The following is a 25,962-nucleotide window of genomic DNA, read 5'->3' on the forward strand; positions in this document are numbered from 1 at the left end:
GCTTCTCCTGTCAAGCTGTCACGGTGAAAAGTGACGCCGGGCATTGTTTGCGTTTGTTGTGCTTTGCCGCAATATTTTCGTGCATTTTCAGTGAAAAATTAGATTAATTTAAAGCGCTTCCGCCTGCAAACCGGCAAAGCAACGATGAGCGGTAGTGGCATGCTGTACGGGGGCGATGAAATCGGTGCGCTCGTGTTCGATCCGGGCCACCATTCGCTGCGGGTAGGGTACGCACAGGATGACACACCGAAAGCCGACATCCCGTCCGTGGTCGGCGTTGGTCCGGCGGATCCGGTCATGAATTCGGATCTGGAGACGAAAGCGGACAACAACATTGGCAGCAGTATGTTACGGATGGGCTATTGAAATTGAATCGGTTTATTGAAAACTCCTTTCCTTTTTTTTAGCTAACAAGTACTACGTAGACACAACGCACATCAATGTCGCACGGCCAAACATGGAAATTCAGTCGTACATGAAGGATGGCATGATTGAGAACTGGGATCTGTTCGAAAAGGTCATTGACTACGTGTATGCGAAGGTAAGTGTTCGTCACGTTACGACCATAAGCGTCATGGAATAATTATCGCCTGTTTTCCTTTGGCCATCAGGTTGTACAGTCGGACTCGATGTACCATCCGGTGCTGTTTTCCGAATCTGCCTGGAACGTGCGCAACAACCGCGAACGACTGACCGAGCTCATGCTGGAAAAGTACAATGTTCCGGCATTCTTTCTCGTTAAAAATGCCGTTTTGGCTGCGTTTGCCAACGGGCGCGCAACGGCACTGGTGGTGGACAGCGGTGCAACACATACCTCAGCCGTCCCCGTTCATGTAAGCTCATTCATTCGCCAAGGGGTTTTTGTTGGTATAAAAATGAATCATTTCAATGTTCACCCCCCTCTGTAGGAAGGATACGTCCTCAGCCAGGCGGTAGTAAAATCACCGCTCGGCGGTGATTACCTTTCCCTGCAGTGTCGCCATTATCTCGAAGGGCAAAACATTGACCTCACGCCAACGTACGCGATCGCTTCGAAGGACGTGATAAAGGAGCGCGATACGGCCCGGTTCACGCCGAAGGAGCTGCCGGAAAAGCTGACCGCCTCCTGGCAGCAGTACATGCTGAAGGGGTTGCTGCAGGACTTCCAGATGTCGGCCGTGCAGGTGCTGGAAACGCCGTACGATGAGCGTACGGCCGCCGCTATCCCGGCCGTACACTACGAGTTCCCGAACGGGTACCATCAGGACTTTGGTCCGGAGCGGTTCAAGCTGGCGGAGAGCCTGTTCGATCACAACATGCTCGGGGCGGGCCAGCTAGCATCGGCCAGCGTGGGCATGTGCGATGCGGACGTTCGCCTGTCGCTGTACGGTTCGGTGGTGGTGACGGGCGGCAACTCGCTGCTGCCCGGGTTTGCCGAACGGCTTAACCGGGACCTGCAGCACCGTGCGCCGTCGAACACGCGGTTAAAGATGATCTCGGCGAACGGGTCGGTCGAGCGGAGGTTCGGCGCGTGGATCGGTGGCTCGATTCTGGGCAGCATCGGCACATTCCAGCAGATGTGGATCTCCTCGCAGGAGTACGAAGAGTCGGGCAAAAGTCAGGTGGAGCGGAAGTGTCCCTAGAACGTGCACGGTGTGTTGAATGAGTGTGCGTGCGTCCCCGGTTCAGTGTGCGTAGTGTGTACTTTCATGCATTTGTGTTTTTTTTTTAACGAACCTCCATATTGTGTAATCCACTTACTTTTAGCTCCCTCGATGTGACAAGAAGCAGCAGGTTGTGAGAGAAATAATAACAAACTGCATTCGTATTGCAAAAGCACATGACCTCGAGCGCGTTACTTGTTTCCTTGTTGGGAGTTGGTTAGTCGTTACTCTTTCCGTGCTTAACCCCTAGCGTGACCCTTACTTATGGAGGTTTACGGTACCAGGTTGGTGTTCGCAGTAAGAGAAGTATACAAAATAATACACCACATTCCTTAAATAGCAGAGATAGAGAGCAATCGGCCTTTTTTTGTGCTAAAGCCAGCCAGCAAACGGTTTTGATTAAGCAGGCCGATAATCTCTTGGTCCCACACGAGTGCTGCGCTCTCGTTCGTACGTCCTCACCTAATCTCACTCCACTTCAAGTCAAGATGGTGGTGGCTTGCGGGGAACGACTTTACTGCGCATTTTCAAGCCGGTGGGAAGCCTATCGATCCGTCATCGCTGAACTAAATTGTTTGCATTTTACACCCGGCACTTTAATGAAAGCGTATCATCTTGAGGCGATCGATTGAAAGATACACTACGGTAGGGGAGTGAAGAGGGTCATATACGGGTGATCAACGGGGTAGGCTCTCCGATCGAACCCATTGACTGTGTGTGAGAATAGAACGATCGCGCTCGTACCTCGAACCGGTTAATGGCGGTTTATCGACGTGTAATCTTCGTTCCCACTTCACCACGGATCGGTGCCACGAAGGTTGATGTATTGTACAAACTAATGCCGATCCCGAGGGGCGATAGTGGCTGTATGCATCATGATTATTTATTCCCGCACATGTGCCATTAATGGTATGGTGTGGACTGATTTGCGTTTTACGTACTTTCCGCAAGATTCCGCCCCGACAGGAAGGGAATTTGCACTTTGAAGTTGTAGGTGGGTACGTATTTTAGGTGTTTGGGGGGTGGAACTTTAAATAGGGAGTTTGTTGTTTGAGTTAAGAAGTGTTAATACCGAAACGCAAACGACGACGACACGTGTCACGTGGCTTTGGTGTGGGAAAACAACTACTTCTGGAACTGGTTCGGTTCGGTACCTCTGGTAATGGAAACTGTGGTAATTTTCCATTCTTATGCCAGGGGTATCCGATTTTCGTTAACCATTTCGTAACGAGTTTTGGAAACTTTCCATAATGCTCTCTGTACTGCAACCCGAACCCTGTGGTCAAAGAACGGTTGTGGGCCAGGTAGTTTATCGTCTGACGAGTTTAGATTACAGCTGTTTGTATAGAAAGGTAGATTTTCAATTTTTTGATTCCTTTTCTTCTCTTTTTCTCGTGATAAAGGGACAAGGAAAGAGAGCTAAGATAAGGTCATCTTTTCTTATTGGTATATTTATTGATGCTTTCCACTGAAATTTTCCATCGTTTATTCTTTCGAGTGAGGCTTTTCCGCAATTTTGACGTTCTCTAATGCCTTAAAGAATCCTTTTCAGAGTAGGATAACGTACGCAGGTACAAAATAGAGAAAAGGAGAATGAGAAAATAGGATAGAAACATAAAAGCGATGACAAACACAAGATTCAAACACTGAAGGGAACATAATTTCGTACATTCCTTTTTGGAATCAGTTTGATTTTGGAATGAGTATTTTTGCTACAGTTTTGTATTGGTGCTTTTAGTAATATTTTACTTTCAATTTTTCTTGCAAATATTTCTATACACAGTTTGAATATCTTTCCACATTCTATAGCAAAATACGTATTGTTTTGAATGATTATTTTTTATAATGGAATAATTTGTGGTACCATTTTTCATTAATTTATGTCCTAATTATTAAGGTACTTATGGGCTACGGTTTTAAAGCGCTTGGTATAATCTAGAACATCGACGGTAAAATGTGCCGAATAAATGAAAGAAAGCACAAAAACGCTATGGATTTCCCAGTGTGTCCCATCCTGACTGTTCATCAGTGTGTTCTTTTGTCCTTCTTTGTTTCGGCGTTTGTTTGTCTTCTTTCTCGTTCGCTCCACTATGAGTGGCATACTTCAACGCACACTACCAAATGCTCCACGGTCACTACAGTGTCTGGAGCACAATCTCGGACAGCATTATTTGCTATGTGAAAAATAGTTGCACTAAAATCATTCATTTAATTTTTTTAAATTGAAGCATGTACAAAACATCACAAATGTTTTTTTTCTTAATATTTAATAAATTAAACTGTAAGAATAACATAAAAACATTTCGTTATCTGTACCAAGTGCAACACGGCACACTGTAGTCAGCGCGCTCGTAACGCTGTGTGAGTGAGCGAAGCATTGCGACGGGGTTTTTTGTTGTTGTTTTCGGTGCCGCGCGCCCTTCCGAAGTATAAATCAACCCATCCGGCTGCACTGGAGCATGCTTTTTCATTCCAGTTCTGCCTTCGCTTCGGTGCGGATCATCACAACACAGAGGCTTTAAGTAAAAATACGCAGGAGAGTTTAAAGTGCGAACAAAATAATTAAAAACCAGGTTTATTGAACATACGCAAAACGCACAGTGATTGGCTACTGTGTCTCGTTAATACGGAGTGTGTGATTCCAGTGAAAAAGGAAACAAGAAAGGTGGGTTTGTTTTTTTTTTTTCGTTTTGTTGTTGTTGCTGCGTTTTTGATGATGGTGTGGTGTAAATTTAATTAAAAGTTGTGTCCTTAGCTGCATTCGGTGGTATTACTAGCGCTTTGGTAGGTGAAAGGAGAGGCCCAAAAACAAAACACTTTTGCGTGTGTGGGTGTGTGTTTTTATGGGGTTGTTGTTTTCTTTCTTTCTTTTTTCCCGTGCGTTGAATCAGAAAACTCTGTCGAAAGCCATCAAAATCCAACATGAAAAAAGGGTGTTTTCCAACTGCGTTCGAGTAGCAAAAATCCACCCCCGGCCTGTGAGTGTTGATGGTGGATGGGTGTATGTAATGCTTGGCTTATCTCATTCGGAAGGAAAGTGAAATTATTGCATATTTGTGCGCCAAGGCTGTGATGCCTGCAAACCGGGGCAAAAGAGAAGATCCCATTTCTTCCGACAGTTGAAGAGTGCGTTGTGTATGGTAAAACAACACACGCATAGCTCGGCCCTACGGGCATCCATCATGATCATTGCCGTAGTAGGCCGTGTGCCAAAAATAGCTCATAAAAGAGATAATAAATGTGTCGACGGGTGGTGGTGGTGATGGTGGTGGTGATGGTGTGGCGGTGGTGCCCATCAGCATTTGGCATTAGAACCAAAAAAGTTTGTGTTGTGTGACTTTCAGTGTGGCTGTGTTGTTGGGTTGCAATCTTTTTTTTCCTCTTTTCTTTATGGCTTTCGGGTGGGTAAAAACAATTACGCATTTGTGAGTCCGTGTGTGTGTGTGTATTCCACCGAGCGTGAAGGATGCAACATAATGTTCTTTGTATGGAAGGGGGGAATAAATCCATAATGAAATGAATGAAGTGATAAATACCGGTCCGGAGATAAACACAGCCAGCCGGATAGAGGAGACGCAAAATGGCATGAAGGGGGAAAGAGAGGACAAGCTTTTGTTTTGATTCGCTTGGCATATTCTCCCTTCCATTCGCGCGCTCACACCCACAAACAAAAACATACGAGCTTTTCGATGGACAAATCTCAAAGTGGAATTTAAACAGGTTTTTTACGTAACTTTCAAATGCTTGGCATACTTAGATGGGTCTCCCTTAAATGTCCTTGACAAGGAGCGCCTGAGTGTATGCAATGAGATGTTTAGTGATACAATAATTTTACACTTCTGTTGACCTTTTTTTAGCAAAAATATTCAAAAAACGTTTAAAAGAAGTATAAAAATACTCCCAAATAACAAAATGCGTTTCTATATTTTTGACATTATTTTGTTTTTGCCAAATTGATGTTTACTTAACAAATTTCCCAAAAAAAACAAACCCCATATCTTCTTATCTGTAACCAAAGTGGACAGACAAAAAGACTGTACAAACAAACTAATCAAATAATTAGCTATTCTGAAATCTCCCCCTGGGAGCAGCCGCCCCTCTTATCTACCACGGCGCAATTTCGGAGCTTTGCGTGAACTTTCTGCGCCCCCCAAATGTGTCAATAATCGTAAGCCGCCGCCCCAATGTAGGTTTATCGCAAAACCCCGTTTTCCCACCCCCATCTGACTTGTTTGTGTTATCGAGTCGCGTAGGTAGATGTGTAGATGTCGGATGAAGAGCTATTTTAGCTGATGAAGGGCAGCAACAGCTAAAGCAAGCGACACTTACTTACCTCGCTCACCCGCTGCAACCAACCAACGGCACTGAATTAGTGATGGGAAAAATGAAGATTTCGTCGGAATCGATTCTGGCTAGCTCCGAATCGATCCGGCATTGGTTCCGGAATCGGATCCGGGATTGGCTATGGAATCAGCTTCGGAATTAGCTCCGGAATCATAACCTGTTTCGGAATTGGAATCGTTTCGGAATCAAAATTCGGGTTCCGGAATCCACATCGGCTCTAGAATCGGAATTTGCACCGAAATCAGAATCGGCTTCGAAGTCGTAGTCGGTTTCGGCCATCTTATAAGAATAGACGTTGGGATCCAATGATGTATTCTCATGGAGATTGCCGGACTGATTTTGCTTCTGAAATTTCTTATTTAAATTCAAGAACTTATTCTCATTCCGGAGCTAATTCCAATTCTGGAGTCAATTCTGATTCCGTTAATGGAGCAAAATGCTATTCCGAGGACGATTCCGATTCCGGAGACGATTTTGATTCCGAATCTGATTCCGATTTTAACGGTTAAGTCCGGATTTTGCTCCGGAAGCAACTCTAGGATCAACTCCGGAATCGGCTCCGAAATTGATTCCAAACACGGAATCGGGTACGTCCGATTCCGAGCTCCCACCACTACACTACTGAATATGTCCGGGAGACGGACGCGATCAGGCAGCATGGCTCTGTGCGCGGCAGTTGGTGTGTACCGTTGCCATCTCAATGCCCACCAACTGCGTCCGCGTTCGTCCGTCTTCCTTCGGCATCGTTGAACGCATCGCAGGGTCACCGTGAAACCCACCCGGCTGCCTCTCACGACACCACGACGACGACGACGACGATGTTGTACTTTGTACCCCTTTCGAAAGGGGCAGGCAAAGCGGCGGGTGCCTGATGCAGTCAACGACAACTATAAAATGAGCCAACGCTTCGACTATGCCCACTTGGATGTGCGTGAGTGAGTGAGCGTGCGTTTTGATCTGACTGGGGCAGCTTAGAGCTTAAAGCGGTCATATTGGTAAGACGGAAAGGACAAGCAGTAGTGCTAGCTGGCAGTAGTAGGCCTTGCTGAAGCGGGGTTGCATTTGAATTTCGAAACGATCAAGTGTTCGATATCGCCCCTGATACTACGCAAACTTACGTGGCAAGCTGTTTTGGAGTGCTTTGTGTGCATTTGTCACCCATTTGCTGTCTAAAGTGGTTTACCATTAATTATTCTTTGCATTGCTGCAGCTTAAAATGAACGTTGAAATTGCCGTTTTATTACAAAACAACCATAAAGGTATTGTCATTGGCTGGGCAAAAGAATGACCTCCAAAAGAGGGTCCGCAATTCAATCAGCAAATAATGGCCATCTCTCTCTCCCGATTGTGGCGATTTCTCCATTTCTTCGAGAAATGGAAAGAACAGCAAAGGAGGAGCCACATTCACTATCGAAATCAATTGACCCGCATTGTGCTCCCGCCGTCCTGTGGAGGTGGTCCACGGTGGCCTTGGTAACAATGGTGCCCCCGGTTCCTTCGTTCCCGAAGGCAACTTCGCCTATCGCCCGAACGACGATGATAGCGAGGGAAGGGCAGAGATTGCACAAAACGACACAAATAAAGGCCAATTCTCCGACCCCCTTTCGACCGTCAGCTCGCAACCAACCCACCGGGCGAACGCGTGGCTGATAAGCCCGGTTTCGGCGGGCCTCCAAAATTGAATTATCAAACATAACAGCAGTCCCCAACAGCCAGACAAACCCCCATCCGCACGGATGAAGCTTTTCTTACAATCGGTTCCGTTTCTTTCTTTCCTTCATTTGCAGGTTGTTTTGCTGAAGCTGCTGTCTACTGCTCCGACGACGTGTGTGTGTGTGGCTGGCTCGTTTTTTCTTGATAAACAAGAATCGCACAAACCGATAGGTGGGGAGGGGTCAGTACCTTCTGCTGTGCAGCCCGGATTTGTCTTCGTCGATCATACCCGCAACGGTGGTGGTAGAGTGTGGTCCAGCCGCAGCATCTTGCGCCGTCATAGCACAGAACAACAAAAGAAGGAGAAAAAAACATCCAGCTTCAAGAACGGGACCGAGCCGAACGAGAAGAGGATAGTTCAGCAGATTGCTAGTTTTATTGTTATTGCGTCGGAAATCGTCAACCACGCGTGTGTTGTTGTTGGTACCGCAAAGACACACCCTCTCCACTCCGCTCTACGCCAAACATCGCACGCCATGGACAACTTGCGAAATCTGTTCGGGCAAGTGTCGGCCATGACGTCAATGAAGGCAACGGCGGCGAGCCCCTCACTGTCCTCGCCATCCTCGATGGGTGGCAGCGGTGGGGTGGGGGGACGAGACCACCGATCCGGTTCGGTCGGCGGTGGAGTCGGCGGCACGATGGGAACTCATAAAGCGGCCGATCGGGACAGTTACTACTACATCATGTAAGTATCTTTTGGGCTGTGGGCAATGTGGAAAAGGGATCTGACGAAGGGTAATGTAAAGCGAGCGTAATGGAGTTGTCCTTTTTTTCTGTGGGTGCGTCCGGTTGCTTTAAGTTGATAGAAGCTCATTTCCGGGCTCATTGATGGAATTGGTTTCTTTTGCGTGGAAGGATATGGATTTATGCGGGGCAAAAGGGAGATGAACGCAAGGAATATAAGAAGATTATACTGGGCATGAGCACCATCCTGGTAGTAGCTATTGTGTAGCGGAAATCCATTTCCTAATAACCACAGATCTATCAGGAAGAATTGGTATTCTTTCTTATATGTTGGTAATTACTGATTATTGTTGTTGTGTTTTACTCTTATTTAAATTATATTTTATCCACATCTTGGAAATATTCTGCTTCGGTTTCTAAATGCAGAACCCAGAATTTTATATATTTTTTTAAAGACCGTTGCAAAAACAGGTTTTTTTCTGAATTTATATTGAATATCTTGAGTATTTGATTTAACCTTCGTTTCTATGACCAAAAATGCACCCTCAAGTTTATGACCGCCTTCCCGAGTAGGTTATACATTTCATAAGGGAATTTGTATTTTTATCGATGAAAAACTTTCTTATTTAGCTTATTTTATGTAGCTATAATAACGATATTTCTTTTGATGTTATACATTTATGATGTATGGGTTACGTACATTTAAATGAACAGTAAATAGTTCAACTGACACTAATAGATCGCCATGTCGTCCCGACTGTCGGGGCAATCATTTCAATATAAATGACTTTAGAAGAATATTTGGAGCTAGAAAACTTTTGGAATATATTTTAGAAATATAAGTACATGCATTGCTATACACATCAATACAAAATTAACGACTATACTCGTTCTGTTCTGTTTTGTTTACCAATGTTTGAATACATGTTTTCTGGGCATTTTGAAAACTTTCGATTCGATTCGATTTTCCAATAAAAAGTTGTTATACAAATAATTAGCAAAACATACCAGGGTAGGTGGTTATAGAAATGAAGGTTAATTAAAAGTAATAAGCCCTCAAACAAGGGAAAACACAAAACCAACCACATTTGATCATAGTGCAATGAAGAAAAGCCCTGATTTTACGCCTGAAGGGTATGCAATGTTAGAAGTGGAGCAAAATGATTACGCGGCACCCTGTGTGAAATTTTTGGAGCTATATCTGGTGCGGCATCGTGTAAGGTCGTTCTAATTTTATTTAAATTGTTCAGATATTTATTTGGCAAAAATGTTTGTTTAACATGAGAAAAGTCTAACTGCTCGTTATTATACAAATCTAAAAATAAACTAATCTCATTGAATGATTAATCATGTTTAACATGAATGTTATGTAAATGTAATCATAAGATCTTGTCTAAAATACTGTTTAGCTGTACAATATTTGTTTTAAACGATGAAATTAGGTCAAAATAGAGGTTTTTTTTTGTACCAAATGCGACGTGCGACAATCTGTCTTCGTACTCAATAAAGCACCAGAAACTGTTGCGCTCTTCTTTTGCTCATCCATTTACCGTACAGTTTACACTTCTTAAATGATTAATTAGTTTGCCGGCGGTACATGGGGCATTGTACATGGTTTGCTGAGATGTTTTGCTTCTGCTCAAGCCATCCATCCCCCGGCGCACGTCTTTATCTGTGTAAAACATGTGCATGCGGTCGTTCGCTCGGCGGTACCGAGCGTCTCTCCGCCCAGCGCAATTACAATGTGTTGTTCATCCACTTGCTCTGATGAAGACCTTCAACTCTACACCCGGTTTACCTTCAACCGTCGAGGTCGAGAGGTACCGAGGTTTCTGCTAAGTGATCTTGCTCGGTTTGCTGTACCCAATGTGTGTGTGCCTCCCTTTTTATGAGTAATAATCAACTCGAAGCAATGCGTCACAAGTCGATCGTTAAACATGATGGAACTGGGGAGAAGTACAAAGTGCTAAAAATACGTCTTTTCTATTTGTGAAACTTTTTTTTATCTTTGCTTCCAAATCTTCCAGTTCTAGGTTATATTTATCAAGACCGGTTTTCCTCGAGCCCATTGTAGGGCTGTAAAATATGACGATGATTAATGGATTTCTATTGCGCTTCGATTTGAAATACGTTTACATTCAGATCGAAAGACGAAAGAAAGGATCGAAACGGAACTAAGATTGTTTAAAAATAGTCCCAATAGATATAGGGAAGCAGTAAAGAGACGGGCGGAAATAGTAAAGCCATGGAAGACACAATAATAAAAGAGAAGCAAAAAAGCAAAAGAGATAAACGAAAGAGAATCAAACGTTTAAAACGCGCGCGGAAAGCATATGACCAAAAAAGCAAAACAAACAAGTTCAACGTGCGATCGGGCGCACTGCTCTTGGAAGCTTGCGCGTTCTGCTCACCTAGGTCGGCCGCCTTACCCCCTCTTTCTCTCTCTCTCGTGGAACCACCATAGAGAACCAGTTCTCGCCTTCATCTGCTACACACGGCGGTCACGGTGTGCGTAAGGCTCGTCCCCACTGCTAGCGAGTGGGCACCGAGGGCCTTAGTCGATTGTACGGTGATGCAGGTTAGTTTCAGTTGTATCGCGACACTGCGGCCATCAGCACCACGCTGCTTGAGCACCGTACACACAAACGCGCTACCCAGTCCCCCTGCCAGCCAGCCAGCCAGCCAGCCGGCCGTGGGAAGTGGTGTAATCGAACCGTCATCCAATACGCGCGGTTGCAGTTTTATGTCACAGGCCGAGCCATGTCTCGTCTAGCGTAACCGAAGCAGCGGCGTGCATTTTGCTAGCTGTAGCGTCCATTTATTACAACAAAAAATAGAAACGATTTCAGTGCGTAGATAAGAGAGTGCGTGTTTGAGGCGTTTGTTGCCTTCAGTGTGTGTGTGTGTTTGTGTGTCGATCGCAGCACTATAATCGTTGAGTCTGTGAGAAGAACGCATTCCTATCCGGGCTTGCATTGGCTCATCCTCGGCGAAGAAGAAGAAGCTTAATAGCGGCTCAATAATAGTTCATTTCTTCGTGTCGTTCGGTGTGTTTCGAAGTACGTATTTTTAAGGTTTATTCCTTCCAATGGCTGTGATGGTGAAACTATTGCAATCGAACAACCTATTTTACCTCCCTTTCTACACCGGTGGGCGACTGATGGGGCGTTAGACGACTAGACGACTGAATTACCGATCGGTCGTTGTGCACCGGGTTGTGATACACGATCGAACTCTTAGTGGAACCATATTATATCATCGCTGTTCGCATTTGGATAGAACCAGCTTTTGAGCTCGCTGGTGCAAAGATTACAGTATAGCTAGTTCGTAAGGCAGCGGTTTAGGCTCTTCTTTAAAAGGCAGGAAACACCTTGGCTTTACTCTTCTACGCTCCGATTCCTTCTCACATTGGAAAGGATGGATTGGTATCGATTGGAAGGGTCTGTCCTCATAAATAGTGTAGTGGCTGTAGGCGCTACCATAATAGTCGCTACCTACACCCACCGTCCCTTGAGGGAGCCAATGAGGGAAACAATTAAAATGTTCAATAATTCAGCACCGGTTGTGCTAAGTGGGGTCACACAAATGAAAGGTAACAGATGTGTGTGCGAGGCGCTCTAACTTCTTTCTGCAATACGCATTCCTTTCAGTAGAAGTTTTCCCATTTGAGCGAATCGAATAATATGTCACCGAAAAGTCATCGAATCGAACGCCACCGCTGGAATGGTGCCAATCCGGCTGACATCTGCTGAAACGGTCGAAAAGTTTGGATCGAACCCCTTGAAACGACTGTTTACCATATATTAATACCTTCGAACTTTCGAAGTCGTCCGAACGGCTGCAGAAAAATAGAAAGGTGTTTTGTAAAATATGTGCGAATGAATTTCGCCAACACACTGTCTGCCGGTGGTGCTGCTGCTGCTGCTGCTGAATCTCTAGCTGTGTGTGTTAGTTGAACGCTTTCGGATATTTTACGTTTTTACTCCAAATTCGATACCGATACACACGAACAGGTTTACCCATCCGGGTGCCACCCGGTCCGTGACGTTTTTGGAACGTTTGATGCCTATTATCATTGCAATTTACTATGCGGATGCATTCGCAACAAAACCCTAACCATGGTACAACAAAGTAGATGGGTAGCTTGTAGGATACTTTCGTTTTTTTTGAGTGAATCATCCTGAAGTTTCCTTCAATTTTTTCGCTTAAGACAACTGTAAGAACATGCGGAAATTCCACCCCGCCGAATGAAGCGTAATGATGTCATTTGATTCAAACCTATCTCGCGCAGATCTCGTTAACCGAAACGAGCTGCTGCTGAAGGGGAATTCCTACTTCAAGGTTTCGGTTTGCCCGTTGCGTGACGCGGGATCGGGCGGCTTAATAGTTCTTGCGCTCTGGTGCTCACCTTCCTTGATCAGTGTTCCGGTTCAATGACTGTAGAACAAGTCTAGCATAGCTAACTTAACGAACGAACCAACCAACCAACCAACCATTCCACTGATTGAGAGGCTAGACATTCTTCGAAGGTGTTCTGGCTGAGAGCGCTTGACCAAGATCAAGATCGTGGCAGAATAAAGCACGCAAAATAATTACCCATGAATAGTTCGGACGGCTTGGTGGCTACGATGCTTCCGGAGCTCACTCTTGGACTCAACATTTAATTGTTAAAACGTTAATCTGTTTCTTCAAACATGTTTGTGTAAGGGTTCAACCGAACTAGCCTGCAATAATCAAAAGCATTAATTGCGTGTTCTCTCAAAAGTTGGTCAAGTTTCTCATGCAAGGCACCGGCGACGGGGAGTTTTGTAGCCGTTCGCCGCCGTAATCGACGATTGGTGAAGGTCGCATAATGAGCGCGGCAAGAGGGAGGGGGGCTTCTTCAATGCGTGTGTGCGTGCGGGATGGCGCGCATAAGCCTATGGGGTGAGCTGTTGTTTTTTGTGTGTGCGGTTTTTGCTGCGCTATGCAGCGGACCAACGGTACGCAATACAGCGTGGTGTGGCGGTAGTCCCCTCTCCAGCATCCAGGCACCGAGCTGTTGGCATAAGCGACGCGCAGGTCAGGGTGAGCAATGCCGATGCTGTCGTAACGATTGGAATCCGCGCGGAATGACCGTGGCAAGCTTTTTGAGATGATTAATCAAATGCGAACAAACACATTGCACGGCCGGACGATGGCGCTCTGTTGGGTGTACCGTTCCGGAGAGTGAGCGCACTGAGGCTCTTATGTGTGGCCCTTCTATGGACAGTGAAAGCAACTGCTGTATCGTGTCGTCCGCCAGTGCTGCTTATTTTGGGCAGGGAAAACAGCGAACATCAAATCCGTCAAAACGCCACTGTTCTTCCTCCGGGCTTCTTAAACGAAGATGTTCCGTGTGGATAATGGTGCTCCCGGTCGCCACCTAAACCCCCGGGGAGCGTAGGTTTTACGGGAGGATAAGTGTCCCAGTGAGAGACACACAGGACGGTCGACTGCGGCTGACAGCAGCACGTACAAAATCTAGAACCGGCCGGGCGACGGGCGAATTGATGACTTTTCCATTTTTCATGTCCATTCCCATCGTCTGTTGGGGCCGACCTTCCGCCCCTGGTGTCGCATGACTTCCAAGTTCTATTCTTTTGGGGTTAGTGGTGTGTTGGTGTGAGGATGTTAGGCATTCGAGCGAATAACAGGCAAGAGACTAGAAATGGTAGAACGCGCATTCACGCTTGAAGGGAATTTGCCTTTTCCTTTTGGCGAAGCGATGACATTTTAACGAACGTCAGCCAGAAGGTGTGCCAGATCCTTATCACTTTGGTTGAGCTGTACCGCTGAAGTGGGTCATTACTGCCGGGGTGAGGATCTTAAGATGAAGAATCCTCTTGTCGTATCGATTCTTGGTGCGATGTGGACCGGGATGAAGGGTCTATTTTGCTGCGTCGAGTGGTGGAAATTTGGCAACGCTTCAATGAGAAGACGGGTCGAGATTAGTGGTGGGAGCTCAAAACCGGACCTACCCCTGATAAGGATTCCGTGTGCGAAATCAATCCCGATGTAGTAGGAGTAGATTCCGATGCTAGAATCGATACCGATTCTGGAGCCGATTCTGGATTGGACTCCGGAGTCGGCTCCGAAATCAGAACCGGCTCCGGAATCAGAATCGACCTGGGAAAAACAATTTCCTCAGGTAACGTAATCAGAATTGACTCCAGAATTGGAATTAGCTCCGGAATGAGAATTAGTTCTTGAATTGAAATAAGAAGTTTCAGAAACGAAATCAGTTCGGGAATCTCCATGAGAATGGATCGTTTACAAGTAATTTTGGTTTACTTTGCGGTTATCAATACGTAGCATCATTGGATCCTAACGTCTATTCTTATAAGGATGTCGAAACCGACTCCGATTTCGAAGCCGATTCTGATTCCGGAACCGATTTTGATTCCCAAGCCGATTTCGATTTCGGAACCGATTCCGATTTCGGAGCCGATTCCGGAAACTGATTCTGGACCTCAATTCCAGAAAATAGAGAGTCGAGATTGAGAGACCTGATTCTGGAATCGATTCCATCACTAGTCCATTACCATCCATTACCATTACCAGTTCCATTACTATCACTAGTCAAGATACAGTTCCTGGGTTTGCAAATTAATCGAAATTAATTACCTTATTCTGCTAGTTTAGTGCGGATATAAAGTGTCTTCTATACAAGAATCTTCTTGTTGTTGCGATTTTTATCAAATTAAACCTGAATTGCTTTAAACATGTTTCAGAATACATGTAGCTATTGCCGTTCCCAGATAACTACTAAGGGGTTTTGAAGTAGTCAATTAGCAAATTAGCATGCCAAGTGCGATAAAACGTGTAGGTGAATTAATTACCAATTATTTAACCTCTAAAAGGACAACTCCTGTTTCTTAGTCGAGCTGTCAAGTGCTATCCTTTTCAAGTACTTTCCTAACTAATCATTTTGTTCTTCTGTTTTCTCTTCCCATTTCTGCCTCTAGGTGGCGTTCCTAGTTCTACAAGGGGAGAGTGATTAACATTCTACTTCATATCCTGTCCCAGTTTTCTTCGCTTCAATCCCGGCGGCATAGAGCTAGCTTGAAAAGTGTCGCGATATTATTATTAACCTTTCCAACGTACGTCTCACCTTCTGCTACATTATTAACACACCGCACCCGGCCACACAGGCTCAGGATCAAAGGCTCGAAAAGGCTGCGCCGATAGAGAGCGAGATAATAATGACACTGTCGCTGCTAGGTGCCAACACGGCCTGGATGGTCGCAATCTGGGCCGGTTTGCTGCTCGTCTTCAGCCCGGTCCTGTTCGTAGTGAGCGTGTGTCTGCCGGAGCTGCCCTTACTGCTCATTAGGCGCCTGCATTACATCCCGTTCGATTCCGTTTGATTGGCGACCGCAATGGTTCCTCCCGGGAAAGGCGAAAGGGCCACAGATAGAACCAAGCAGGGCACCAAGTTCCCAAGTCCTACACAAAAGGAGAGGGAGGATAGTGATTAGATGGTAGCTAGGAGTAGGACTTCTTCGATTTCTGTCGGAATACGATCAGGCTCTGGTAGCTTCTTTTCCTATCGGATTTCGGTCAATGTTGGTGCCCTCTGCCCGCTACTAGGAAACGAATTGGGGAAACCCACCATACGCCAACAACCGCCGCTTCTCAGAGACTGCTTATTTATTCTAGTGAGAACACGAGACAAAAGAAAGGCTAAATTAATTTATCGCATAGAGTGTGAGGCAAGATTTTGGGACAGGATTGCATTGTGCCCGTCAAATAAGATAGATAGACGCACACACGCGCAAAAAAATGTCGATCTGTCACAATGTGTGTGTGCGTTAGCAGACTTACCGTACGTACCTGTCGTCCCTTCTCCCCGGAGGCCATTAGCCTAATTAAACGTGATAGAGCAACGGAGCGCCACTACTGCAGCCTTGTTACTACTGGCTCTGGATGCGGCGTCGCTGCCCCGCAATTGTAATCCTTAATGCGTTGGGTAGAACATATCCCGGTGCTTTGATTGCAGGAGGATGCAGGATAACCAGTGTTGTCCTGTGCTCGGCATCACCGTGCAAGCACATTGTCTGATTAATTTCTACATTAGAAAGCGCAAACATCGACAGCAACGCGAACGCGAGTAGAAGAAGTGCCTTAAACGAGAAGGGAAGAATCTGAAAACTTTTGACTATACAAACGAACGATGATGATATTTTGACACCATATTTTGTACATTCTTTATACCTAAGTATTATACCACATTGTGTGTGCAAGTGCCGTTTTAAATAAAGCGACCATTTTATACAACTTTTAATTTTACCGTTCGAAATAGAAATTCTGTACAAAATCCGAACTGCAATTGACAACTGAACAACTGAACTCGCAGCAAACATGTCCTGATTTCGTTTTCGCCCAGTGATGGCCTCTTTGCACACACAGAAACACAGCTCGAAGTAGCCATCGAATTGCAAACGAAACTGCCATGGTTACGCATCGAACGGTGGGCCTTTTTTCCCGCCGTCGACAGTGTTGGTAACCCTACGAAACTGCGGGTCGCTATTTACCTGCAATAAACAGCAATCGAGCGTTATCCTTCAATCCGGCCGCGCGCGTGTGTTTGTGTGTGTGTGTGCGCGCGTTAGAGTGAGACCTCTGCGAAACGAAAAGCAAAAGGGCAAGCGGGCAGAAGTTTGTTCAGGCCAAGGAGTTTTCAGCACTTGAGAAGTTTTTTGTTCGCGGGGCTCGAAATCCGAACTAAAGCGTCGAAAATAATTAAAGCAAGCGTGGTGCAGGCGGAAGGTTGCGGCGAAGGTGACGGAGTGTAAAAATCGATCGAAATCCGGTTATCTAAATTTATCCTTCGGGGGCATTTAACGTTTAACGAAAACAAAAAAACAACAGGATTGAATTTAGGCAAATTTTAACCCCTCCGTCCTGCCCCCCAGATTGCTGCGATCCGCGCGGCGTAGTGTGAGTGCTGTTTGGAGGGCCTCTATTTTAAGGCGCCTGGTAGGTAGGCAATCGAGTGTATCGAAAGCGGTTGCGCGCGCGTTCACCCCGCTTTTTTCTTCGTTTTTGGTTCGACCAGGCGCGTTTATCGTTAATTTGTGAAAAGCGGATAAAAAACAAAAAGTTGCGTTTGTTCTTTTTTCGTCCTCTTCTCTCTATTCGACGCTAAAAAAACAGGCTAATCGTGATCCGTACCGACGCCGCCGCCGCCGGGAGTGTGCCGTTATAAATTTCATCCATTTCGATCGTCACCCCCGTCCCCTTTTTGGGCTTTCCGTCGCGCCCATCGATTGTGTAACCGGAACCGCGAGTAGGCGAGTAGTGCTGTTAATATTTTGGACTGTCACGGGTAGGATTACGCCCGAAAAAAAAGAAGACTCCCTGTGAGTTCGTTGTGAGGTTAGACGTCACGACTGGCGGCAAACGGATCGAAGCTCGGATCAGCAGGACGAAGGAGGTGGTCCAGTTGACGGGTTGATTAATTAGCCCAGCGACAGCACGCCGCTGAACACTGAAGGAAGGAAGTCTACCCCAACACACCACCACCAACAACAGAGCCAGGATGCCGCTCAAGAGACGTAACACGGTGCATACTTTGTTTTGACAGTTTGGTGTAGCTGCCGTAGTTTGATGGTAGAATAGTTCCTTTTTGCGATACACAACCTAAACACATCGTATTTTGTACACTTTTAGCGTAACCTGGCCAAAAAGGGAATGGGGTTTCGGTGAAGCTGGTTGCAAGGTGCAATGGGAAGAGCGATAGACCGATAAAGAGCGGGTTGATTTATGGGCTTTGCTTTTGCTGCACCGCAATGCTCCCGCATGCCCCCACCCCCTACCTTGCGTATCCGTTGCATGATTCCAAGACATTACACCCGTATTGATTAGTCTTCTGCGCCAGTGACAACCTGGAAGGGCACCCATTTTTTGGGCCTGTTTTTCATTTTACATTTTTCCGTCGGTCCCCCGTCGTAATCGACGTCGTTGAACTTTAGTTTCGCGCTTTTCGTTTTTTTTGTTTTATAAAAAATAAGGCACGATTCCTTTGGCGATGCCCCATGAATGGGACAACAGTTTTTGAGTCGTTATGTAATGGAGCGTGGCGTTCTTGTTTGTTTTTTTTGTTCGATGTGTCTCCAAGTTTCTACTATTATCTGTCTACATGTCATCTTTCGCAGAACGGGGAGGACTTTCCCTTCTTTTTTTTTGCTGCCAAAGAAAGTTTGGTTTCCCCCTGAATTGCGCTGGCAGTTGGAAACAGTCAGGAGACTCTCTCTGAGCTCGGGATGGTATGACTTACCTCGGCGAAAAGGGCTGATGAAACTTTGCTTTACTGAGACTACGGGCTGCTGGCTGTTTCGTATCTGGTGCAATGGTGATAAGCACCACACGGGACCTGCCCGGAGGTGGTGGCTGCTGTTCAAGTTGTGGAAATGTTTTTCTACACAAAACGTATGATTGTCGCTTGTGTGTGGGGATGGGGAAGAGTTTTGGGATTGGTAAACGAGAAAATGAATATTGCACATCGTTCGTGCAGGTCTGGGTCGTAAGTGGGTAATTAGAGGAAATGGCAGTTTGGAGCAATACGATTCAAATTCCTTTACTTTGTATTGAAATATGTTTACGTGGATTGCTATGGATTGGAATAATAAGGCCAGATTTAAATTGAGGCTATTTTGGGAAGATATTCTGATAGTTTCAACGGGTTTAGACTTTTGCGTTTAATCCCTTTTTGAAGCAGTTTTACACATTTGTCTATATTTCATGATTTTCAAGCTCCACTCAATGCTCGAAGTATTCAAAACCTCAAGCTCCTCAAGCTCAAGTATTCAAGACCTAAAGTATTCAAAACCCGTGTGATTCTTCCGATCTATTTTTTTCTGCTCGATTTTGTACGGCCAAAATACGTCTAATGCTCTGAATTATGTGGATCGAGGTCACATGCCTTGCGGTGGAAAAAAGCTTTAAAAAAATGTCCGGGAGCGGGTTTCTTCTCTCCGCAGTGGTTGGTTTGCGCTGCCACGTGTGCACCAGCACCACGTTTTTGCGGCATCTTTCTACCTTAATCCTTCCGATGCAAGCATATTCCTTTTTCCAGTGCAGCACGGTCTACACTACACAAGTTCATAATGAATAAACATGCTAATAGCAATGCTAATCTTGCGCCAAATGCGCCAATGCCAATGAAAATATTTGGCTCGTTGATGGCATGTGGGTTGTGCAGCCGGGAGAGAAGGAGCGTGTAGAGCTTGGAGTGCAACCGAATTTTCATTGAGAGAACATCTTAGCAGTTGGCACGTCTTCCTTTGTCAGCTATCTAAAGCCAGATTGTGCTTAGGAAGTAAAGCGTTTAAAGTATGCTATATGATGCTTCATTTCCTATTTGTTATGTCTTTTAAAGCACATTTAAAGTGATTGTTTTAATATATAAATATTTTTATATAAAAAATAGTGTAATGAAATTGCTTAGTTACAACCTTTCGACTTACGCTCCCGGACGGTATTTTAGCATGTTTAACGTCCCCTCATGAATTATTCATTATTTTTGGAAGAAAGTGTTTTTTAACTTTTAATTCTATAATATTCAACAACAAATTTGTTCATGTTACCAATTTCAGATCAAATCTGTTTTTTAGTTGTATTTTTAGTACAAATGAATGGAAGGCCATCAGTTTACTTTCGTATAGTTTTGGTATTTTCTGAGCATTCGTTTTTGACCTCATTAGTTCCTTGTTATGAATTGGTATTTTTAGTTTTTTGGTATGCACAAAGGGCCAGAATATCTTTTTATGCAATCGAATGTGATATCAAAGGTGTAATCCGTATCTTTTGGAACCCCTTTATCTGAAGTTAGTCATTATTCACCTAAAAGTAGGTCGTTATACACGCTAAAATACGGTTCACAGGTCCATGGGTTTATGAATGTTTTCAGTGTTTTTTTTTATTTAATATTTTCCATTTATTTTTGGATTCTTGTCCGATTTATTAAGGGTTTCTCAAAACTGTTTGAACCATTGGATCAATAATTTGTGCGACAAATCCCAACAATTTACAAAAATAACTAATAAAAAAACACGGGAAATTTTGCATCATACCGATTTCTGGGAAATAAGGTTCGTTAGCGGTTTATTTCGAATTTGGAGCTGCAACATTTGACTTTGTTAGTTTATAGCGTTAAAGTACTCAAGCCTTTTACATCTGGAAAAAAGCAAATTCTGGTTTAGCTTCATTTGCTACCCATGTTTTTTTTAACATGGCAATACAATTATAAAACATATTAAAACCTCTAATTGTTAGATATCAATCAAGAAATATGTATGATATAAATCTAATAATCAAACAATAAATCAATATAAGCTCATGAACATAATTATAGACAAAATAGGGTAAAAGTTTTATAAACATATTTTTTCTATATTTATCTTTGTCTTTCATTTCTTTAGCTGTTTCATTGTTATTGATCATTTATTTATCTAAAAATAAATTATATTATTAAAGATTAAAGTAAAAAAATATTACTTCAATTAAAATGTATGAAATATTCGCATGTGCCCTTGTCTAGCATCGATTTTGTCATATTCAAACTCTAAATTTATGATAGCGTAATTTAAGCAATTATTAAAAGCTATAGTTCCTTGTACATTCTCTCACTCTTTCTCTCTCTCTATCGATAGCCCGGGAAACCGTTTGAGCTCGCGTGTTGCCAAAACTTTCCAACGGTTCATTGCGATGGAAGCGAGCAGTTACGATTTAAAATCCAATCCCTTGCAGCTCCTCTCCGCACGGGATAATCAATTTAGCAGTTTTATTCCACCCTTACCCGAATTTTGAGCGAAACTCTTATCAAGTGGCCACAAAAAGCCAATCACGAAAACGCTTCGCCGAGGTTGATTTATAAATCGCTGCACGATGGATCAGTCGTGTGCTTTCGTGTGTGTGTGTTGAGGGAAAATAACTCATCCAGCTACATAAACACGACGGGACATGATAATGCTGCCAGGCCAGCCATTGGGGTATTTCGCCCTTTCGTGCCAGCGAGCGAGGATGGCTGCTTTTTTTTTGCTGTTCCTCTTGTTGTGCTTATTTTTGGAAACTCAATACGGTTTTGTGCGCCTGCAAAAGCATCAAGGTTGACGGAAAATGAAAGCTTTTACCCCACCACTGTCCCTCTCTATCCATTCGAAGGATAATCCTGTCCCATTCCGGTCGGTTGTTTGGCAAATTGTAAACAAAAGTTTTGTTTCCTTCTGCTGAGCGGGTGGAACAATCCATTCCTCCTTGTTGTATACGTTTGCCCTTGTGTACGCTGGGGTGAGCGAGTAGAAGCGATTTTGCCGAAAAATTCACCCACAATTCGCCTTCAACCCCACGTTTAAACTCGAGCTCGCCTTCCAACGGTGGTGAGCTGTGCAACAAGGTACACCCGATTTAATGCTTCCACCTCCGTGAATACTTCCCCTCCTTCTCCATGTGGGTGGGTGGGCCTGAGGGGACCGGCGGTAGCCATAACGCTCCGAGGGACATGATCGTAGATTAGTTTTCATATTTTTTACCAGTTCGCGACTGCTATCTGCGGTGAAACGATCGGCTTTTTTGGAAAAGTTTTCCCGTTTGCCGGGGGCTCTGTTTTTAGTTGTGGTGCCGCCACTGCCGGTGACGAAACCCCTTTACACCCCGTGGACGTGCTGTGTGGATAGTTTTGTATCGTAACATTTAACATTAACTTTCGTTGGTTCGTCGGAAACTTGTGCTGTATTTTTTTTTGTTTCTTGATCCTGTGCTTACTCTTCTGCCTTTTTGTGTCAGATTTACAGAAGTAGTTTACAGAACGACCGAAAGAAAAGGTGGTAAAAAAAGAAGGCCAGCTCCACCGGCAGTAAGGTGTGTTTGTGTGTACTGGGTGGTTTTTTCTTGTGGTTTTCAACAAGAGAAAAGGTAAATCAACTTGTAGGATGCAAGTGGCGTTTTTGTTTGTGTGTGTGTATGCTCCAGCAAATAGATGGAAAATAGAATTTTAATTTAATGTCATAACTGTTGAGCACGGCGTTAAAGTTTCGCCCACTGTTGGCTACAATACGAGAAGCATATAGGAAAATGGTGTCCCCGTGCGGTTGAGTTTCTGTTTGCTTTGCGTTTGCGATGTTGATTAATTAACATATTTTTGCAATTAACTTCCCTGCATATTGAAGTGTTTCTCTTTCTTCTCGCCACTGGGCGTGTGTGTGTTCGGAGCATATTGTGTTATTAATTAATGTGCGATTGAAGCACTGTGGACAGAAATGGGATAGCGAAATGTGACGAATTTTAAAAATATGTCCTTGTCACAATATTGATTTGTATGGTAAAAACGGTGTGAGAGAAATGTTTTTGCTCTGTTTATGGAGAAATCAATTGGGCAGTTGTTTCAATAATATCAATTTGTGATTGCTTAAGTGAGGTTATTATTTACTCTACGCAAATCTACGCGGTCTCTTTTGAGTTAAAGGACTTTTGCCAAATTGCAATTATTTTCAATATTGTAAGAAACATATCACTCAGCAAGTCATAAAGTAACTTATAAGCGGTGCTACCATATTCTTGACAAATTTCATTTTTATCCGAGAAAATTATTGTAAAATGTACGAAACGAATCTTTCTAGGTTTGAGAGACACAGTATTTTTTTATTTATATCTAATGACAACAACTGATAACAGTTATACAAACGAAACATTCCATCTTCTTAGGAATGTGAAATTTTATGATTTTTGTTTCAGTCTTATTTAAATATAATTTGCATTCCACGTTATTTTCAATTTCGTGTACTTTGTACTCAAATTTCCAACAGTTCACATTCGTATGAACTTAATATGCATACTTAGTCTAACTAAAAAGTACCGACATAGAATGTTATCAAGATCGAATGGAATAATCGAGAGTTTAGAGTTTTGGAGTAGTTAACAATTAATTCACAATCTGTAATCCTTTTCTAACATCAACTTTGGATGCCGAATTATTACAATATTAGTTCAGGATTAAACTTGCAATTTGCATGTTTTATAGGTTTATCTTTATTTTGTATCCAATTCTTACTGAAAATTGATAAGTGACTTGCAGAGATTAAAATAGCACGTTTATTCTAATTAAAAGAATTCTTAATTAATCTTGATTTTATTAGCAAATATAGCAAATCAAAATGAATAAAATTTCATCAGTGTCATTGAAGCACGATTTTGGAAAGCTTCTCAATATCTCTTCGAGATTGTTTTACTGGGTTTTCCAAGTCAGTTTCGAATGTAAATACTGTTATTCACCGGGTGCAAAATGTTATTCCATATCGATCGGACATGTCATCTCCATCATACCAGTTTATCCAAGTCAGTTCTGTTCTTACACAAGATTTTCAACACTCTACAAAGAACTGTCAAACTTAATCTTGCTTGATACGTGTTGAAAATCATGTGGATGTATTGAAACACTACTGTGATGCAAATAGAACATTTGACTGCTGTTGAAAAACATCTCGCATCCAAAGAAATGTTGTAAACATTGGAAATCAACTCGGAAACCCCTAATACAGTTTTTAATTTCTTCAGCATGATTTTCAACACTTCAACCGGCTGCTGCCATTGTTTTTTGAAGCCGGGATTTGAAGCCGGATCTCATCGCCCGTTAACAGGTGAAGTATTGAAAATCATGCTGAAGAAATTAAAAAATATCATGATGGAAATGAAATGTCAGATTGATGTGGAATAACATTTCGCACGTGGTGAATAAAAATGTTTTCATTCGAAACTGACTTGGAAAACCTTGTATTGGTTTTGCCTACATCGGAGAATTCAAGAGTAAGAAACTTGCTGCATTGTCGGTTGTAGAACCCCGATACATCTCCTATGAAACCACAGGGTCGAATCACTTAGTTAGGAGTTAAATAGTACACATCGCAATGCCACGACAAGTCTATAACAGAGCAATTCACGTTAAAAAAAACAGGCTACTTGGTTGGTAGTCCACGATGAAAGTGTATGAAGTGTTTGACATAATTAGTCATTAATCTGTCATCAAAGTTGAACCTTTTCTGTGAAGTTTTTGGGGTGTATCGTTTTCAAAGCAAAATGGCATGTTTTTTATTACGCAATCGTGTTGATAAAGGGATAAGATCGTGTTACGAGTTCGCGTTAATTCAATCTGAGCATTCTGAGATTTAAAATTGAAGTGCAATGTCTGTATAAAATCAAAACAAATCGATATGGGCTCTGTTTTATCAAACATTTGACTATCCCGTAATTAATAACATATATTCTGAAACACACTTAAAAGCTATATTTAATGCTATATTAAATGCTGCTCGTCATTTGACCCGTTTTGTTGAGTAATTCAAGTTATGTCCTCACAAACGAAAGCAAAGTTATGCCATTCAAAATGTGAAAAACACTCTCCAAAAACACTCTCGTGCAAACACTCGAACACCACCAGGTGACAGCAACCGGACCCCGGCATCAGTCCATCATACCCTTAAGGCATGCATGTCACCTTTAATTTAAAAACTTTACTGCTTCCGTCCGTGCGATTGCACTTTCTTTGGTTGCCTTTCGTTTGCACACACTTTGAAAGACAAATTGTGCGAAAAATTATTATCCTCCTTGCTGATAGCGGGCATAAAGCATATCCCCGAGAAAGAGGAGAGGAATACAACGTCCTTAAGATCAACGCAGGTCGGGAGCGAGTAAAACGCTTGAGATGAGTTATGTGGTAGTACCAGAGTTTTACCAATTTTCTTTTTTTGCTATGCACAACTTTCTATCCATCCACTCTTCTCTTATCCTTTCTCTGGGTGAGTTTATAGTGGAATAGTTCAGGCAGCGGATCTGTCTAGTGCATCTAAAAGTTAGGGCAAATATTTTGCGATGTTAAAAACTGAGCGCAAATTTCGCCTTCCGCTCACTTGCACGTTGTTAGTGTGTGTGTTTGGGTATGTGTTTCCTGTTAAACCATAAGTTTAACATCGTTAAGCGAAAAGAAGAAGTAGGATAATAAAAAGTGGAAAAAGTCAACGGGACACGGGGTGTACGGTACGGTTTTCGGTGATAGTATTGATTTTTCTCTTCAACCTTTAACCGTCGTGGTGCGTGGTGATAAGTTATAATCGTCGAAAACACACACACACACTACCAACAGTCTTTAAAGAGATTTTTTTTGAAGAGGGAAATATTAGCAGCAGTTTTACCAGGAAAAAGGGAAGGTTAATTATGATTACATTCTTTTGTTTTCAGCATTTCTTTATGTCACTTCTTAAACAGGGAAACGGTGAGGCCAGGATGTTGTTCCTTTAGCAAAGTTGTACCTTTCGTTCGTTTTTGATTCCTTGCTTTTAGTTTTTTTGGAATGTCCTACTTTTCCCACCGTGCAACAGCGGAGGAAATTAAAGCACGTGCCTCCTTTGCGTTGGCTTCACTGCTCTACCATACAGTTGAGCTTTTTGTGCTGTTTTTTCTTCAGTTTTTCCGCTTGAAAAAAAAAAGAAAAAAAAAAGAATGAACACACTTGTTGCAGAATTTATTGTTGGCACTTGGTTCCACATCGAACCGCATTGCAACG

At 43.4% G+C, this 25,962-nt stretch overlaps 2 protein-coding genes across 3 annotated transcripts in view; both read left to right on the top strand.

Annotated features, from left to right (window-relative positions):
• Positions 1–27: 27 nt before the first annotated feature.
• On the top strand, positions 28–1,823 carry LOC120958211 (actin-like protein 6A). Its single transcript, XM_040380846.2, has 4 exons — positions 28–343; positions 408–541; positions 612–833; positions 909–1,823. Exons 1-4 carry the CDS (start codon positions 145–147, stop codon positions 1,620–1,622), a joined length of 1,269 nt encoding a protein of 422 aa, XP_040236780.1. The 5' UTR covers positions 28–144; the 3' UTR covers positions 1,623–1,823.
• A 4,709-nt stretch (positions 1,824–6,532) lies between these two features.
• LOC120955732 (dynein intermediate chain 2, ciliary) overlaps positions 6,533–25,962 on the top strand; it is a 37,854-nt gene continuing 18,424 nt past the window's right edge. The window contains exons 1-3 of one of the 2 annotated variants that reach the window (XM_040376842.2): positions 6,533–6,982; positions 7,775–8,388; positions 15,374–17,973. In XM_040376842.2, the coding sequence (XP_040232776.1) occupies positions 17,950–17,973 (24 nt within the window). In that variant the 5' untranslated portion in view covers positions 6,533–6,982; positions 7,775–8,388; positions 15,374–17,949. The other variant, XM_040376843.2, reaches the window with a different exon arrangement.

The sequence above is a fragment of the Anopheles coluzzii genome, chromosome 3 (genome assembly GCF_943734685.1).
Source record: "Anopheles coluzzii chromosome 3, AcolN3, whole genome shotgun sequence".
NCBI classification, from domain to species: Eukaryota; Metazoa; Arthropoda; class Insecta; order Diptera; family Culicidae; genus Anopheles; species Anopheles coluzzii.

Bases quoted from the DNA above. Each gene is read 5' to 3' on its own strand.
- LOC120958211 (XM_040380846.2), top strand. From the start codon at position 145: ATGAGCGGTAGTGGCATGCTGTACGGGGGCGATGAAATCGGTGCGCTC. The intron at 542-611 runs GTAAGTGTTCGT...TTTGGCCATCAG, and splicing joins TTGACTACGTGTATGCGAAG to GTTGTACAGTCGGACTCGAT. The intron at 834-908 runs GTAAGCTCATTC...CCCCCTCTGTAG, and splicing joins CCTCAGCCGTCCCCGTTCAT to GAAGGATACGTCCTCAGCCA.